The sequence below is a fragment of the Acipenser ruthenus genome, chromosome 22 (assembly GCF_902713425.1).
Source record: "Acipenser ruthenus chromosome 22, fAciRut3.2 maternal haplotype, whole genome shotgun sequence".
Taxonomy (NCBI): Eukaryota; Metazoa; Chordata; class Actinopteri; order Acipenseriformes; family Acipenseridae; genus Acipenser; species Acipenser ruthenus.
In genome coordinates, this window is record NC_081210.1 from 4880402 (window position 1) to 4898299 (window position 17898).

At 44.3% G+C, this 17898-nt stretch overlaps 1 protein-coding gene across 2 annotated transcripts; it reads right to left on the minus strand.

Moving 5' to 3' along the window:
- Positions 1 to 51: 51 nt before the first annotated feature.
- On the minus strand, positions 52 to 17753 carry LOC117431639 (multidrug resistance-associated protein 1-like). 2 transcript variants are annotated; one of them, XM_034052816.3, is made up of 31 exons: positions 17377 to 17744; positions 16131 to 16307; positions 15522 to 15647; positions 15100 to 15237; positions 14712 to 14837; positions 14494 to 14555; positions 14162 to 14293; positions 13674 to 13904; positions 13377 to 13554; positions 12832 to 12993; positions 12411 to 12503; positions 11147 to 11350; positions 10636 to 10782; positions 10448 to 10535; positions 9518 to 9587; positions 8747 to 8873; positions 8113 to 8289; positions 7714 to 7881; positions 7399 to 7576; positions 6670 to 6736; positions 6238 to 6379; positions 5948 to 6155; positions 4992 to 5302; positions 4156 to 4355; positions 3945 to 4071; positions 3234 to 3335; positions 2987 to 3133; positions 2525 to 2683; positions 2194 to 2360; positions 1890 to 2084; positions 52 to 1745 (listed from the first exon to the last, which is right to left on the minus strand). In XM_034052816.3, the coding sequence occupies exons 1-31, from the start codon at positions 17422 to 17424 to the stop codon at positions 1637 to 1639; spliced, it is 4566 nt and encodes a 1521-aa protein (XP_033908707.1). In that variant the 5' UTR covers positions 17425 to 17744; the 3' UTR covers positions 52 to 1636. The 2 variants fall into 2 exon arrangements, with proteins under 2 accessions (XP_033908707.1, XP_058851831.1); XM_058995848.1 differs by lacking the exons at positions 52 to 1745; positions 1890 to 2084; positions 2194 to 2360; ... (7 more) ...; positions 6238 to 6379; positions 6670 to 6736 and adding an exon at positions 6753 to 7213 and having other exon boundaries at positions 17377 to 17753.
- Between the last annotated feature and the right edge of the window lie 145 nt (positions 17754 to 17898).

The window sequence follows — 17898 nt, forward strand, 5'->3', positions numbered from 1 at the left end:
GTGTTATCAAATATTTCACCATGGCTTTAAGAAACCACGCAATACTAAAAGTAACCAAAAATTCTAACTAAATACATTTATTTATGTTTCTCTTTTTCACATAAGGACAGCAGATTATCAATACAAACCAAGCTTTATAATATTGACCTGAATATATTTACAATAATATAAATCTGTAAAAGTAAAATACCATCACCTTCAGTTTTTCTCAACAAAAAAAGTTGTCAAATAGCAAAATAGCACTTTATACAAAAACATGCTTAAATAAAATGCTGTTGTGCAGTCAGTGGACGTACAATCAAAAACAATCTGGTACAGCGAAGTAACAATTAAATCAGATATAACAACATTGAAGCACAGCACTGGGAGTACAAAAAAAAGCAATGAGACCTATGATAGCTACTTATTTACATCTTCATCTGAAAATAGTGGTATTATGAGTGCGTTACACCCGTAATCAAGTACCTGGTTTAAAAAAGGACAAAAAGCTTGAAATAGCATTTTAATATGGGATGTACAATATCCCTTACCTTTTGAAAAGCTCAGCATTGTGTGTTTGTTGAGTGCTTATGATTACATGGCAGTCGACTGTGGAAAGTACACCCTTTGAGAGTGCATGCTCAAGGATGCACCAGCTGCACTGGTCCCCACAGCTCCACTGCTGGATGGAGAGAGGGGACAGGCAGCTCCAGCAGGAGAAGCCAACGCTAAACACAGAGCAGCGTTAGCCGACACAGCTCTCCCACTGGGTAAAGGAGAAATACCAGCCAAAGAATCACGGACTGAGACCCCAAAATGCAAAGCATCCGGAACACATACAAAAACGCATGCACGCTATATTGCACTTTGGACAAAAGAGATTTTGGTTGAAACCGACAGAAACATCCCTGTCTTGCTCAGGACTGCAGTACAATATATGATCTCAAGCCCTGTCTGTTATCTTTGTGGAGTCATATCACCACTAAATGCAAAGCAAATATCAATTAAGTTAAGCGGTATAGACTGCATTATCAGAAGTCTAAATTATGTCACAGGCAACTGTACAAAAAAAAACCACAGACTACAGTACACTAGTGTATATCTATTTTAAAAAGGAAGGTGCTACTTACATTGTTAAAGGATCAGTATGTACCAACAGCACCACCTACTGGCTAAGACTTGCCATGGGTGGCAAAAATCAATCTTAATTGAGAGTACAGTGCAAGTACCTTAAATGCCAGTGGTTTATAACCCTGCTCCTACAGGTACATTAACAGCAAGCATTGTAGTTTCAGCCAGCCCTTTAGGTCACAGAGGCTAGGAGTGCTGGTGTTTTAAGATACATATTTAGGGCCATTTGAAAAACCTGAGGACTGAAACAGGGAGCCACTGTCTTACACTTATGTTTCTACTATGTACTATAATTGGGACTGCATACCAAGAAACCTTCTACTGGGCAATGGAGAGCCATGAATCAGTGGAAGGGACAGCCAAGTGCATGGCTAGCATGTGGAGGGACAGTTAGCAGTGCCATACCTACTGAGAGAAAGAGAGAGAAAGGGTGCCAGTGGGGAACATCTCTCCCTGCTTCGCAAAAGCTACTGGCCTGCAGGGACAATGAAACAACCAGCAGGACCCAGTTCAGTCACTGGTGTGATTACACCAGGCCAGAGTCTTTGGCCATTTTGAAGAATACTCCTTTCTTGGCAAGAAGGCTGGCTGGAGAATCAAACTCCACAATTTGACCTTTGTCTAGGACCAGGACCCTGAAATGGACAGAGAACATAGATGTCAAACTAACTTTTATTTATTGCTACCTTTGCCCCAGCTGTCCCCCCACCCCCCAACAATATCTACCCTACCCCTGTCCCGGCTGTTCCCTTCTCCCCCTCGCTGCCCCCGTGTTGTACCTGGTGTAGTCCATGACGGTGTTAAGTCTGTGAGCGATGGTCAGGACGGTGCACTCCTCAAACTGGCTGCGGATTGTCGACTGGATTAGGTTGTCTGTTTCCAGATCGACGGCTGCTGTCGCCTCGTCCAGAACCAGGATCTTTGTTTTCCGAAGGAGAGCCCGAGCCAGACACACCAGCTGACGCTGCCCCACACTTTAGAGAGATTAAAATGGGATATAAATAAAAGGGCCAGACACCCAGACCTGAACTCTAAAAATACTTCCTGTAGCTCATAAAACCACAGGCTCATAAAACCACTTACCTCAGGTTCTCCCCTCCCTCCGAGCACTCGTGGTTCAGCCTGTCTGGGAGCCCCGACACAAAGTTTTTGAGGTGAGCGAGTTCCAGAGAGTTCCAGACTTCTTCGTCGGAGTACGCATCGAAGGGGTCAAGGTTCATCCGCAGGGTGCCCGAGAACAGCACAGGATCCTGACGGGTGAAAAGTGGGGACACATTTTTGGTGAATTCACAAACTTCTACCTTCTGAAGGTGCAAGTTTTCCCACAGTTCATCTAATTCATTATCTCTAATTACAAGGCCACACAGCCTCTCTGTGCCTCAGTTGTAGCCACTGGAGCTGCTGACATGGTTACCTGCGGGATGATGGTTATGCGGGAGCGCAGGTCGTGCAGTCCCAGATCGGCAATGTTCACTCCGTCAATGAGGATCTTCCCCTGCGCCGGCTCGATGATCCGGAAGAGACCCAGCGTCAGAGACGACTTCCCTGCCCCCGTCCTCCCCACAATCCCCACCTGCAGGGGAGGCCCGAACAAGGACTCAAATACCAACACTGGCATAGCACTGCACAGTGCATAATGTCTTCAAACAAATCTTTACACTTTATCCAATAATCAGTTCATTTAAGATTCAATTAGACAACAGGTGGGCATGACCTTGAGGTAATGCAAAACCCTGTGTAATTCAATAACTGAAGGTCAACAGTTACAATAGCTGAATATTTACACAAACAAACAGTACACTCCCTAGGGTAGTTGCCTTCATATCTTGTTGTATAAGAAAGCCTTACACCAAGACCAGTCGGTTTAAGACCTCACCTTCTCTCCTCCTTCGATGGTGAAGCTGATGTTTTTGAGGACCAGCTCCAGGTCCTCTCGATAGCGCAGGCCATAGTCTCGGATCTCGATGTGTCCGCGTGTGGGCCAGGCCTGGGGTGGCGCCGTCTTTTCCACCCTCCACACCGCCTTGAGAGGGGGGGGGGGGAATTTAAAACACAACATCTGTCTTCCAATCGCTCACAGCACAGTGCAATATTCCTACAACTCCCTCATTACCTCTCATTACCTCTTTCTCTGTGTCAGAGTACTCCTTCACTCTCTCCACGGCAACGATGTTGGTCTCCATCTCAGATGACATCCGAACTAGCCAGTTCAAAGATGCCGTTATCTTTGAAAAGAAACAAGGAGGGGAAAAAAAAAGAGAAAACTACATCAGCAACAAACAGTCACTGCCTTCCTCCATAGCATGTAGAACGGTATTGCATAAGAAATGCCCTTGCATAACTTCAAATAAAAGTGGAGGTACACTAAACGCTTTAAAAAAAAAAGCTTTTTCAGTTTCATCAGCGCCAGGCAGGTTTTTTTTTTTTTTTTTTTTTTAATGATCCCTTCATACGGCTGTAGCTCAGTAATTCAGGCATCAATCCCATTAAAAGGGAGGTCACCATGATGCTAAAATGTAATTGAGTTCAGGTAAGTAGTTCCAAAGATAAACTGCACAGCCTTCAATAACCCAAAGTATCAGAGGCCAGAATTCATGCTATAGTCAAGTGTGACCTAGACTCACGAATTTGTGCAAAGGAACGTCCACAGCAATTTTAATGACAATAAAATAAACGGTTCCCAAGGTAATCACACATGCTATACACACACACACACACACACACACACACACACACACACACACACACGACACCTCCACTATATCCCTGTTGCCATAGGGGGCAATAACCATGAGTGTTCACCCGCTCCCAGCCCTGCCCTGCCCTGCACTCACCTGCAGTGCGTAGGAGATCGAGAGCCCCACGATGCCCGGGCTCAGACTGTCTCTGGCGACAACGGCAAACAGAGCCGCAGCCAAGACGATGCAATTCCCCACAAACTCCAAGCGCACTGCCAGCCACCTGCCAACACAACCGAGAACAGCAGAGTTAACAAATCACAGGCGACATCCCAACTAAACATGTGAGGGAAAGCACCGTCCGTACCTGTTGGCCACGATGCTGGGGTAATACGCTTTCTGGTTGTGGTCCACCCTGTTGTCGCTCTCCCTGATAAAGCGCTGCTGCTCTCGGAAGGCACGGATCACGCTGGCACCCAGCAGGGTCTCGTTGAAGTGGGAGTAGACAGGCGAGCGGCTCACCGACTCCAGGCGCTTCAGCTGCCGGGACGAGGCCACGTAGAAACGCTGTGGGACACAGACACACCAACCCATCACAAGGCTGCTGCATGTTTGAAAAGGAAGCTCATCACTGCAACCCCTGTCTGGACCGCACCTGTTTATTGTGCAGCTAACAAAATAGTTCCACCATGCACTCTATTTATTTTATAGGTCTGAAATGTGTCATTTTAAAAGAAACACATGGTTTAGCAAACATGTATTTTCATTTAAAAACAAACATACTACTTGGGTTAAATAGATAAATAAATAAAAACTATTTGCAAGCCATGCTTTTTTACTGTACTTCCTGGATCATTTCCTCTGGAGAATGAAATTGTCTTCCTGTCAATAACCAATCAGCTGCTTCCCCTATTGAATGACATGCTTTTACCCAGAAGACACTGCTGGGGTGAAACGACCCAGGGCGTACAAGTACAAACAGATAACCCAAGAAAAAGGCATAGAAGCGGAGACATTTTACTTTAATTAAAGCAGTACCAGATAACACGTTTTAAAATGAACACACATGTGCTGCTTTTAGAAACTGCACATTAGCCACCAGAAGTGCAAAAAGGCTAAGATTTCTGGAATTATTTTGCAGTTGTTTTATGTGATTTTACACCCAGAAAGAGAGGTACGTTTTTGACAATGAAATGCACTCGCCTGCACGAAGAAGTAAAGCAGGCCGAGAGGCGGGATGATGACGGCGACGATGGGCGTGGCTATGAGGATCACGACGCAACAGGCCAGCACGTTGAACAGGGAGCCCAGGAACATCTTGATAATGCTGGGGATGACCGAGTCGATGGTGTCCGTCTCCTTGGAGAAGCGGTTCACCAGATTCCCGCTGGGCGTGCGCTCGAAGAAGCTCATGGGCGAGCGCAGCACGTTGTGCAGCATGGTCTGGTGGAGGTGCCGTGAGGCCAGGACCCCCCCGATCGACACGGTTATCGAGTAGCTGAACACGGTCACGCCTGCGAGCAACAAGACACGCACACACGCACACACACACACGGGAGGGAGGGTCAGTCTAGCTACACCACTACAGGTACATTAACAACTAAATCACATTGTTGGGTTTTGTGTTTTGTTAATTCAAATTACTTTAACTTATAATTCTCGGGAATTAAATAGCATAACCATTTAGTAAAATGTAAACCCTTTTACTTAATCCCAACACAGAAGGATTAATTAACTCCAGCATACAGAAAGAAAACACAAGCAGGTTATTTTATGCAGTTACACAGACGAAATACATCTAGTACAGAAAAAAAGGTGGTGGTAATTAATCCCACATGACTGTGACCTAAACTCGTTTTTTCAGCTGATTTTACAGCACACCGTCCTATTTTCTCAGAACACGGTTGACCGTTTCTATGATTAAAAATCTATTTTCCTGAGCTCTGGTAGTGGTTTCACCTCCCCTTTAGCTATCTCGCATTGCTTTAGATATGGCAGCTAGGCATTGCTATCTCAAACCTATTTTGCCGAGAGCCAAACTGAAAAGAGAGAACACTTGTGCAAGATTATCACACCTTAACTCTTAACCCCTTAAATACATCTTCCTACAACATTCTGTCATGTATGAAACAGCTGGAAGTTGATTTCCAGTCCTGTACCTTGAGACAGCCCCAGCAATCCGTAGACGCCCAGGCGCATTTTAGTGTGGGACTGCGTTCCATTGATGATGGGATCGTCAGTCCACAGGCTCAGCCAGTAGTTGGAGGCGAGGGAGAAGCAGTGGTGGCAGAAGAAGAGGAAGACACTGAGAAAGGACAGGAAGAATCCGATTGCCTTTATGTACTCCCAGAAGACAGACAGCTTCACCTGGGCGAAGAGAGAAACATTTCAATTTACCGAAAGGAACATTATCGTCACCAACAAGGTTAAAATGCGAGAGCTCTCCTACCTTGCCGGTCTGGGCCTTGTCTGCCTCGGTCAGTTTTCCGGCCTCAGTGCCAGCCCCTGGTTTGTTGTGTTTGCCAGACACCTCATTGCTGCTTCTGTGCTTGTCTGAATCCACACCAGCTCCGGAGCCTGTACTGCGAGGCCTGCATAGAGACAGGGACCATTCAATCAAAATTTTAAAAAGTACCATGTCATTTTCTATGGCATTATTTAAAATCAATATTTCAGCGTTTAATAAAGGGCTTATCAAACGTTAACAAGAACATATTACGCTCCATTGGTAATCAATGAGGAACGGTCATACACAAATAAGTGTATCCGTTGAAATCTCCATATATCCTCCCAGTGCAGGAGCTGTTACATGCTCCCCTTACAGTCAGGCAGACACCACTGCATGTTATTGGTGGAATTCATTATAAAAATGCAGACTAACCTGAAGAGAGCTGCAGGAGCTCCATTCTCTAATCCTTTCAAGTCTTTACTTGTCGGGCTGTTCGAATCTACACCCCACCCAAAAAATAAAATGTTTTTAAAAAGCAGTGAATGAATGTTTTCTATAGCCTTTAACCAGGGTTCAGGATCTAAAAGTGGAACAAAAAAAACCAAACCAAAGCACAAGCACTGAACACACACTGAAGCAGGGGAATTAGAGGGATCTACTTTAGGAAGCGGATCGAACTGTCAATTTATCAGAATGTCAGCAATTTGAACTAGGCAGTCACACACTGGGGTCAATTTTAATAATCTAGACAAGGTGCATCTTAACTCCGGAACTGAGGACACTGAAAGAGAGAACAGCGCAGAGTTCTGAACGTTTACTTCCTTTGGACACAGATTAGTCAGTTACAGTCGTATCTTTCAAGGTTTAAGAAAGAAAAAAAAAAAAACTCTACATGCGAAGTATGCAAGCCAGTGACAGCAGAGTGACCCACAAACCTTCCTGTTCACCTCCTCCTCCTATTTCACACTCCCTTCTTCTGATCAGCAAAAGGCAAACAAAAGAACAAAGGGGACATAACGCACATAGGTCAATGTTAAACCAGAGGCGATAGGAAAAATGACAGAAAGGAGAGCAGTGATTAGTTAGAGAGGAGCGACAAGTGTGTCTGACACAGCCAGGGCAGGCTTGTCAACACTGCAGCAATCCCTGTCTAGACCTTACCTTCCTCCCCTCTGTCCTGCTCTGCGTTGGCGTACGTGTGCAGAAACTCGGCGAAAGCACCTTGTCTGTTTAGCAGCTCCTGATAGGAGCCCATCTCTGTGATCTCCCCGTCCACCAGCACCAGAATGAGGTCCACCTGCGGCAGGTAGCTCAGCCCGTGGGTCACCAGCACCCGGGTCTGCAAACGCATTTCACAGTCAGAGATGTGTCACTTTGAAAATGCCACCCGGTTAAAAAACCACAAAACTGCCAGTGGATCCCTTAGCCAATCAGGAGTCAGTACCACAAAAAATGCAGATGCAGACCCCCACTCACCTTGCTTTGCAGCACCCCCTTGGGTCCGATGACCTTGTCAAAGATGTGTTTCCCTACGTGGGCGTCCACCGCAGACAGGGGGTCATCCAGCAGGTAGACGGCACATTCGCAGTACACGGCTCGAGCCAGGCTGACCCGCTGCTTCTGACCACCGGACAGGTTTACACCCTGAGAAGAGAGGGAGAACCAACACTGGGATTCAGACCAAGAGACACAGTTAAGACTCCTATTGTACAGACTGTATCAGCGTGGTCATTATTCCTAAATTGATGCCTGTTAAACGTCCAAGTAACAGCGGTTTGGTTTCCAAAACTCTTCATCTGACCTTGGCTTTTCTGAAGTGCACTTTTCCTTGAACTGCTGCCATGGTTCATAATCCACAGCTGGCGGTTTGCGTACCTTCTCCCCGATCTCAGTCTCATCCCCCGCAGGCAGGATCTCTAGGTCAGGCATGAGTGCGCAGGCCTCCACCACTTGCTGGTACCAGCTCTCCTTCCTCTCCTGCCCAAACACAATGTTCTCCCGCAGGGTGGCATTCTGGATCCATGCCTGCTGGGGCACATAGGCCACCGAGCCCTGGAGAGGGAGAGAGAGAGAGAGAGAGAGAGAGAGAGAGAGAGAGAGAGAGAGAGAGAGAGAAAGAGAAAGTTGCTAGAAGAACATGTACCTTGAACAAGACATATTTTACATTCACCCCTCCTGTAAAAAATGGAAAGTTCCTATCAAGGGACCAACGCACTAAATGCAGAAACATGTTAAGTGTGAGCGTGTTTTTTGTTCTTTTGTTTTCCTTAAACAACGTAACACACACAACATCTTGCATATCAAAACACGTTGCCTATCAACAATGTCCTGGCAAGGCCGCTAGAATTGTAGACGGGGACAATGTCTTTGCATGGAAGGCTTTTAATTGCTTTTTTTTTCTGTGTGTGAGAATGTTTCATGTTTGCTTTTGGGGGGGGGGGGGGGGGGGGTAGAGCGGTACAGTACTGCACTGTATTTCCTGGTGCAGTAACAGGTTAAGTTTCTGTACCTTGACGGAGACAAAGCCCTCCTGTTTCTCCATCTCCCCGAGCAGCGCGGAGAGCAGGGAAGTCTTCCCAGAGCCCACGTGACCCACCACGGCCACCAGCGCGCCCTCAGGGATCGACACGTTGATCCTGCCAAGACAAGAGTGGGGTTTCACTAAGGAGGGAAATGGCTTTAAATACCATTATTAATCTACAGCTATGGACAAACGTTTAGCATCACCCTATAGAATTCGCAAATTTTGCTTTATAAAGTCGAATGAAACCTGATGAATAATGTTAACATACTGATTTACATACCGCTTTATAGTTTTCCATATACTTAACAAAAAACTGGAAAAATGTGACATTTCGAAATCGAACATGAAATACTGCACTACTGTTAAGGCTTCCAGTATTTTTACGACATCATTTTGTAGTTTCTTTGATTACAGAATGTTAAATAAAATATCTAAAATGATCTTCACATAGTTAATTTTTTTTTATTTTTATTATGTCAATCCTAAAATTCTAGGTGATGCAAAACTTTTGGCCATAGCTATATGCAGGAATGCCTGCAAATTATCACCAACCTCAAGAGATGCAAGAGACTATTGTGCATAATCGCAGCTGGATGAGTAACCCTATTTATACCATGAAGAGGCTGTTCCCTGCAGTTCAGATCAGTAGTTTGACATTTAAAACAAAGTATACAATACATAGGATAGCAATAACATGCAGTAAAGGTTTCTGCAGGCGAGATATATGCATGCTTCCATGCCGACAAATCTTCTTACCTTTTTAGAGAGGGGGGGGTATCTTTTGACCAGCTGAACATCCCATCCACAATGGTGATGCTGTCAGCGGCTGAAAAACAAACAGAACACCAGTCTTAGAAGGCTTGGATGTGGTACATCTGAAACCAAGATCTCCTGGCAGCTTTCATCAGCTCCAACCACTAGTAAAAAGCATAGCAAAACGTAATAAAGCATAGCGAAAGCATAGAAAGGTACTGTATCATAAAGCATATTAATAAAACATGGCAAACAAGGATAAACTATGGTACATGCATAGACCTATCCCTACCAGATCATACTGTAAATTCTCACATTCCTCTCCAAGAGATGTCAACGATTCCTCTGTGACTTATGCAAGGGGCCAGCTGGAACATTTTCAGTGACAAGGCATGCAACAAACAGATCGCTAAGCTAAAGATTCATCCAAGTAACGACAGTCTGGTTTCACAGGCACTGCCTAAGAACGATTGTCAGACCATTAAACTCATGCAAAAGTATGTCATCAATCTTGATTCTGAAATCCAAAAGAACAGGAATAGCAAGATGCAGTAGAGAGTCAATCTGTAACATTAGGAACAGATTGCCCTGGTTGTGACAAAAGTGTGATGAGCAGATGAGTGCACAGCCATCCCATCTAGGCGGAAAACCTACCGGATTACAAACATTTTGTATATCGTTGTCAGAGTTACCTTTTTTCCCCCCAGCAACAACATACAGGTGGTTCAAATTCAAGTTCTGTTCGAACTGCAATTTGACACCCACCACATTCCAGTCAAACCAGCTGGTATCAAGTTGACAAAGAGACAAACCCCAAAACTGCTCAGCCTCACTAACTTTACTGGTTTGAAGATATACTTTCTTTGCCCAGTACTAGTACTAGTAACTGATCAGGACACAGTGATCCATTCTTGTAAAGGGATGGGCACTTACAGCCAGAGATGGCCTTCCTGTCCACACTGTCCTCCTCCAGCTCTTCATGAGACAAGAAGCTACGCAGCCGCTTCAGAGACACGCTCGCCTGCAGGAGACGCAGGGAGAAAGGGCTTTGTTACTGGACTGAGATCAGGTTTACAGCTCAATGACAGTGTGGGAAGATTGCAAAATTACAATAGCCTGACCTGCACCATGCTGCTGATGACCATGGGCAGCATGTTGAGAGGGAACCGCAGGATGTTGAAGAGCGCCAGGGAAACAAAGGCCTTCTCAGCATCCAGTACGTTGTTCTCATCCACCAGGACATAGACAGCGAAGGTCGACAACGCCACCTGGAAGAGGAACGTCAACAACGGGATCATAATGAGGGCTTGTGTTTCAGGGCTTCCTTCCAGCACTGCATCAAGAAAATCAGTGCAGATGCTGTCTGTTCATTCAAAGATAACAAGCAGTTCCAAAGAAGGTCATCGTGCAATACAAAAGTATTAAAAGTATGCCGACCAACTTCTAACAAATGGACAAGTAACGCTGAAAAATTTGTACACTCAACAAGGGGTTCATAAACAATCATAAACCAGAACTTATTAAAAACACAGTTCAAAACCACTGCTGGATTGGGTTCTCAAGCCCCAGGTACAATGATAAGCCAGTTCAAATGTTTGGTGCTGGGTCTGGAGACAGTGGTTTGTGACTCACCAGGAATGGGGCGCAGACCCAGGTGAAGGTGGAGATGGCTGCCAGGTATGCAATCTTCTTCAGCACCTTGAGCTCGCTTTGCCGGATCTCCAGCACTTTGTTCTTGAAGGCCAGCTCCCAGGCATACAGCTTCAGCACCTTCATCCCGTTCAAAACCTCATTCATCAGCTTGATCCGGTTGTCCTTGTTCTTCATCTGGGCCACCTGCAAACACCAGACTGTCTGGTTTAAACCTGACTGTACTGTAACTTGACAAGTTTAAACCATGGGCAGCAAGATCAGGAGTGGGCAACTCCAGTCTCTGGTCTTAATTGTATATTTATCGAATTTAAGTCTACTGAAGCTATTGCCTTCTTTAGCTGAACCAATCAGAGGTCAGAACTCATGGAAAAAATAGGTTACCGAGGTCAGATACCTTCAACCGTGTTAAAGCACAATTGTAGCTAAAATGATAAGGGGCACACATGTGAGCATCTTCCCTATATCCATGTTGCAGGGAATATTCATCCCGCGGGGGGATTAAAAACTACTTCAGCACCTGGAATTACAAGCTTTAAAAATCAGCTCCATTAAATCATATTAGAACATACTATTCGGTCATAACCATTATATTCAAGAGCATATCAGACAACGTTACAAGAAAATGGTTGCAAATTGCAGCTAAAACCAGAACATTGTGATGATCCAATATTGCAAATTCCTCATGGTATAACAGGGTTTTGAAGTTGAGCTATCACAGGTCTGGCTCTAAACTCTGTTACAGGGCTGGTTTACTTTATTCTGTATCATCTTTTAAGAGACAAAGCTGAACAGCAAGCTACTGGTTTAACCGCAGTCTTTTTTAGCCTTGAAATGGCTTAACTATGAGCAATAATTCATTTAAGAATGCTGGTATGCTGCCAATTTTGCTGACTGTTATCCTACTTTACACATGAATAAACATCATGGACGCTGGCTTTTAGCTGTTATGTCATTTGGCTCTGAAAAAACTATACATTATTGGGTATTATGGACACTAATTACATTTCAAATTGAACAAATTGAGCCCAAAATGATGTTCTCTTTAAACCTAAGCATACAATCCATTGCCATAAAACACAATTGGTTCCAAATCACAGCAGATCTTAATATAGCTACCACTAAAACAGGACAGTGATTTGTGTACTGAGGTGCATGTGAGTCTCTTTGGTGGTGTATTTCTGTCTAGTTTAAAAAGAGCTGTATTAAAATCATCTTCATGGCGATGAAGAGTAGAAAGCCTCACCTGATAGGTCTTGGTCTTCATGGCCATCATTGCATTCACCGGCACCATCAGTACCATCACTGCCACGCCTGCCAGCACAGAGGGGCCCAGATTCTAAAGAGACACACACACTGAATAACACAAGCGTTTCAAATGCTATCGTATCTGCCACTTACCCTCCAATGATGCTTGCTATAAACCCCTAGTTTGGTTGCTTCAATATTAAAGTTTTCAACATATTCAAATGACTTGTAGCTAAATTCCCAGCTGCTGTAGAAGCTGGTACGTAACAATACAATTCATAATGAATGCAATAATCATATTAAAAGATCCCACCGCAGAAGCCAGGCTCCCTGGCCCCACCACACTTGATACTGTACCTCAGCTGTGATACCCAGCACAGGAACTCTTATTCATGGGGATTGGTTGCCCAGTTCCTTACCTGCCAGAGGAAGTAGAGAGCTAGGACCACCTGCAGAGGAGCTGACCAGATCATGTTGATGTAGGTCATCAGGTCCACAAGTCGCTGGGCATCCACTGACATCAGGTTCACAATCTCCCCCACAGTGGAAGTGCGGCGGGCAGCATTAGTGATGATCAGAGCCTGAAACCGGGGACCACAACACACTCCATTCCAATACAGAACCGACAGCAGACCACGAAATGTAACACCTTTGGCAGCACAGCTATTCTGATTGAAATCACCTGCCTGCAGACACCCAGCAAAAAGTCCCTTACTGCACATTTCTGACACTTCATTTAGGCTGTGTATTCTTTAACACTGTACAGGCCCTAATTAGCAAAGGCGTTAGTAAAAACTTAGTTGCAGCTGTCGTGAACAATTCCTTGCTAGTTTTATACTGTTGTTTCATTACGCTCCTGCACTGATTGCTAAATAGGGATCACTGTAAAGCTCACTCGTTTACATCCCTTTCTGATACTAGCCCACACCTCCATCCGGAGTGAATGAGGTCTATCTTGGCTCACCTTTCTGTAGACGGCCCCCACGATGGAGGTGCGCAGCCTCATGCCCGTCATGAAGCACACATGGAAGTATTTCTGCAGGAGGAGTGTCTGCAGGCAGGCACAGAGGAACAGCAGCACCGTGTAGAAAAAGCCCTGCCAGTAGGGGGCACTGGAGTCCTTTACAAAGAGGATCAGCTGCCTGCCAAGGAAACAGGCAGGATAAGTACCCAGCAGACAGAAGAGGCTGCAAGGGATCTCAAAGTAAGTAGAAAACAAAGAAAGCCAGACAGGCAGCTGGCCAGATGGCAGAATGCTCACTTGAGAATCTCAGGCCCGACAAACATGAGGATGTCATGCATGAATTTGTAGAGGAAGCTGATCAGAAAGTAGGGCCCAAAGGTATGGCACATCGCCAGCAGGAGGGACGGCTCTTTGCCCTTCTGGGTTTTCTTCACTATGAGGACCTCTGCCTCATCCACTGGACCTTCCTTCTTCTCTGCGGCCTCCCTCTTGGCTGTATGCTTCGGAGAGTACACCATCTCCAATGGCCTGAGGAAGAGAAAGCGAGAGTGTTTCATTTGAATACTGAATGCCTATTGGATCTTTCATGTTAATGCTAGTGATAAAAGTGAACAGTGCAGCTGTCTAGCCAGGACACCCTAAAATTAGCAATTTCAAATTGTACCTTTTTGATGGTCATAAAAAGTTAAAATAATGCAAAAAAACTAAAAAAAATGAAGCCAGCAAGGCAGGAACTCACAAATGAGCGCAAAAATAATGCACTGCATTTGGTTGGGGTAACTAACCTTTTGATCTTTGCACACTCATACTGCCAGCTCCGAACCAGCTGGGCAACGACCCCCTGAGACTTGTCATCCTCGCTGAGGGACCAGAGGTCACGCTCCTCCAGGGGGCGCTTGTAGCCCTGCGTCATCAATCTGCAGAAACACGCACACACACCCCCAGCCACGCATGCGAACAATAGAGACGAGAGGTAAGAAAACTGCAGATAGCAATCATCTGTTTGTGTATTACAACTCCCAATACTGAGATAAAGAAGTCTAAAATGCTCACTGGAAGACTGGTGGGAGGGAACTTGAAGTTTCATCACTACCACTAAACTGCGAATAAATCTTACCCAGTGATCCACCAGAACGTGATCTTGGACAGAAAAGAAGCACTTGATTCTGGACAAGGCATCTGTAAAAAAAAATAATAATAATTACCTTTGTTTGTTCTGTTGTGGTTTTATTTGATAAAAACAATGTGTGTATGCGTGCGTGCGTCAGTGTGTGTGTGATTGTGAGTGTGCGTGCGTGCATGTGTCAGTGTGCGTGCATGTGTGTAGATACTCACAGAGTCTTTCACATGCTCAGAGAACAGTGGCAGCTGGTCAGTGAGACAGGCGAGGATCAGCTGGACCAGCAGGAGGGCACAGTATGTATAAAAGGTGGTGTAGCGAAACACACTGACACTAGACACCTGCACAGCACAAGAGGAAAGACCGTTATTTCCACCATGACGACTGCTCGAGCCCAATTCCATTAAATTATTTGCGCTGGGAATCAAGATGTTGGACAATTAGATTGTCATGCAATAAACAGACCCAATTTTGAGCAGTACTGTTTTGATCAAAATAAATATTGCTCCATATTTCCGGTTTATTATATTAACTTATTTTCTTAAGGATGCTGCAAGCCCATAATGCATTGAATTGTACTGTAGCCCCCCAGCATCTCCTCACCTCATTGAGAGCCTGCAGGATCTTGGAGCGGAAAGTGATGGCAGCACAGACCACCGCGATCAGCCAGAAACCCAGCATCACCCCGGAAGACTGGACCCCCTTAATCCTCTCGTACTGTACGAGAAACACGGCCACCAACTGACAGGGAAAAAGCAATGAAATCTGCGAGACCTGTACCACCACAACACCCACAACACACAAATAACTAAATAATTTTGATATTTTATTTAACAGCATGTAATCAAAGACTCTACAAAATCAGTTTTTCATTAAATGTATATGGAAAGCTACAGAGAGGTATGGAATTCAATATGTTAACGTAACATTATTCAGCAGGTTTCATTTGACTTTATGAAGGATGCAAAACTTTTGGCCATAGCTGTGCAGTTTAGTGCAATAAGACAAAAATCAATCTCCCTTACCATTGTGATTCCCAGCAGCGTGGGGCTGACCAAGTAGACTGGCGCTACAGATGTACCGTGGCTTCTTTCCCAGAAAGAGTAGAAAACGTCTGCCCAGCAGATAATCCACAGCAAGAACCCGAAAATCTGCAGAATCAAAAGGCAATTTAAAGATAGATTTGTACCAATTCGTATTGCAAGTATGTTTCAATATATTACTCCAGGCTCCGATAAAGTTATATGTGGTTCATTGGGTCACTTGACCAGTTTGTGCACTGACAGTATCATTATATGCTATAAGAGACCACAAAATCCTTGAAATTTATACTGCATTTCCAATATTGAGTGGGTAATGAGATTTCTGACCATCCCGACCACCTCCCTTTGTTCTACTGTTGCTAACCGTCAATTTCCATTGCTTTATGGTGTTTCGTTTGTTGATGAACTGTCAAGTCAATTGGATTTTGACCCACTCTGCATATTCATTTAATTTTATTCCTACCAATTCTTTAATGTATGCCAAAAACTGCTGCAGCTTCTCAACATGTAGGAAACTAGTGTGTGTTTGAATACAACAGTGGAGGTGTTTCATGGCATGACAACTTTATATAAAATGTGGTAGATACTCACAGTTTTGGCCCTGTTGAGATGGGACATGCGGATGTACCCACGGTTATGGTTGTGGAGGTATAGGCAATAAAAGGGTGCGCACACCCAGAGGTAGATGCAGGGGATCCACACCAGCACTGTGTTCTGGAAACACTGGGTCAGGTCTGGGTTGGGGGTGTACCACGTCCGGTTCCAGTCCTGCCAGGCAATGGGACAGAGAGAGATTCAATTCTACAGAAGCACAGATGGATCATAAATGAATGATTACTGCAATAAAATATTTTCAGCAAAGTGATTTTAAGAGGTGGATCAAAATAATTCAGCGGAGATAACAGTACAGTGGCGGGCGTGCTCAATGAAACAAGACGACATAATATATTCATGTAGCAGGAAGTTCTTTTCTGGTGAAAATGCCAAGTAATGATTACTCGTGAAGTCAGCGTTATTTTTTTCTTCATTTATTTACATGACAAACGAACCAACCCTATTCATCAAATAAAGTGGGTCAGCTGTACACAGTCAGTACTGTTGCTCATTGCACCACTAAATTACTTTTGGTTTTGTTTTAATTGTCACAAACCGGTACTTTAAAATACAATCAAATAATAAGAAACCACAAATACCAGACTACGTTATGATTAGGAGGCTCATGACTTTCGGTGTTTTAACACGACTTACTCTCCTTTAAGAATTCAACTGATACCTGTTAAGCCACTGGTGTCACCAAGCCTTCATTTTTAATTTACAAGCAGAACGTACAAACGAGATCGCAACATGTTAATAATGACTAACCTTTATTAAAAGCTATAATGAAAAAATAAACTATTTTATGCTGGACAATCGTTATGCGTAAATGTAGTTAAATTAATAATACAGATGAGTCGCTTCTGCTTTTAAATAAGACTTAAGATGTAAAAGCACATTTAGTTGTACCAGTAAATTACATCACGTTTACTATATTAACGCGTTTCTCATTTGTGATTGATATACACGAATGGCTAAGGTATCAATTGCATTTTTAAGGAGAGTAGAAAAGTCGTTGTAAAACACTGAAAACCAGAAGCCCTACTTGATATATGATTATAAGGTCTAATTGTAAACGAAACTAAAAGCGGTTCAGTGACTTCTGACACCGGTATCTAATACACGCATAAGCGCCTGACTGAGCACTGACTTCAGTTTGACATGGCCTACAGAGTACTACTGTTGATACACAACACACAAAGAAAATCAACTATTCGCATAAATAAACGAGGGAAGCACTTACCCAGAATGGATCGGAACCGTCGAGGCTGCAAAAGCCATCGAGCCCCATTGACCGCAATGCTATTTCTGTTTAAAAAGCTGTACAAAAAGTAAAATGCCGGGCTGCTTCAGTTTCCTGAGTGTGTTTGTGTGTGTTAAACAGCAGCATTAACTCGAGGCAGCCAGGGGGGGGGCTGGTGCTGCTGTATGCGCTCTGGTCACATGCCACACCCGGTACTTACTCAACCCACTCGCTAGCAGTCACGATTGGGACTCCTGCCAAACTAGGGTGTAAAACGTGTAGAGGGTGGGAAAAAAAATAGCTACTTGCACCATCTCACACAAAGAAACAACAAACAAAATAAGAAATAATATGGCATGCAACAAATAGTCAGACACAAATCTTTATTTTGTTTTTCTCCTTGATCTCCTTGCACGCTATAAACGGTGAATAATAATGTGCCAGTGAAATGTGTTTTAGTCAGATAATAATGTACGGCTGTTGGTTCAGCATAGCTACCAGCACATTGTTTACAACATAACT

What these genes read in the sequence shown, in the direction of transcription:
- LOC117431639 (XM_034052816.3), bottom strand. Translation starts at nt 17,424, where the DNA reads ATGGGGCTCGATGGCTTTTGCAGCCTCGACGGTTCCGATCCATTCTGG. An exon ending in CTGAGCATGTGAAAGACTCT is followed by an intron (nt 14,556 to 14,711) that starts GTGAGTATCTAC and finishes TTTTTTTTACAG; the next exon opens with ATGCCTTGTCCAGAATCAAG. An exon ending in GCAGGACAGAGGGGAGGAAG is followed by an intron (nt 6,737 to 7,398) that starts GTAAGGTCTAGA and finishes GGTGGGGTGTAG; the next exon opens with ATTCGAACAGCCCGACAAGT.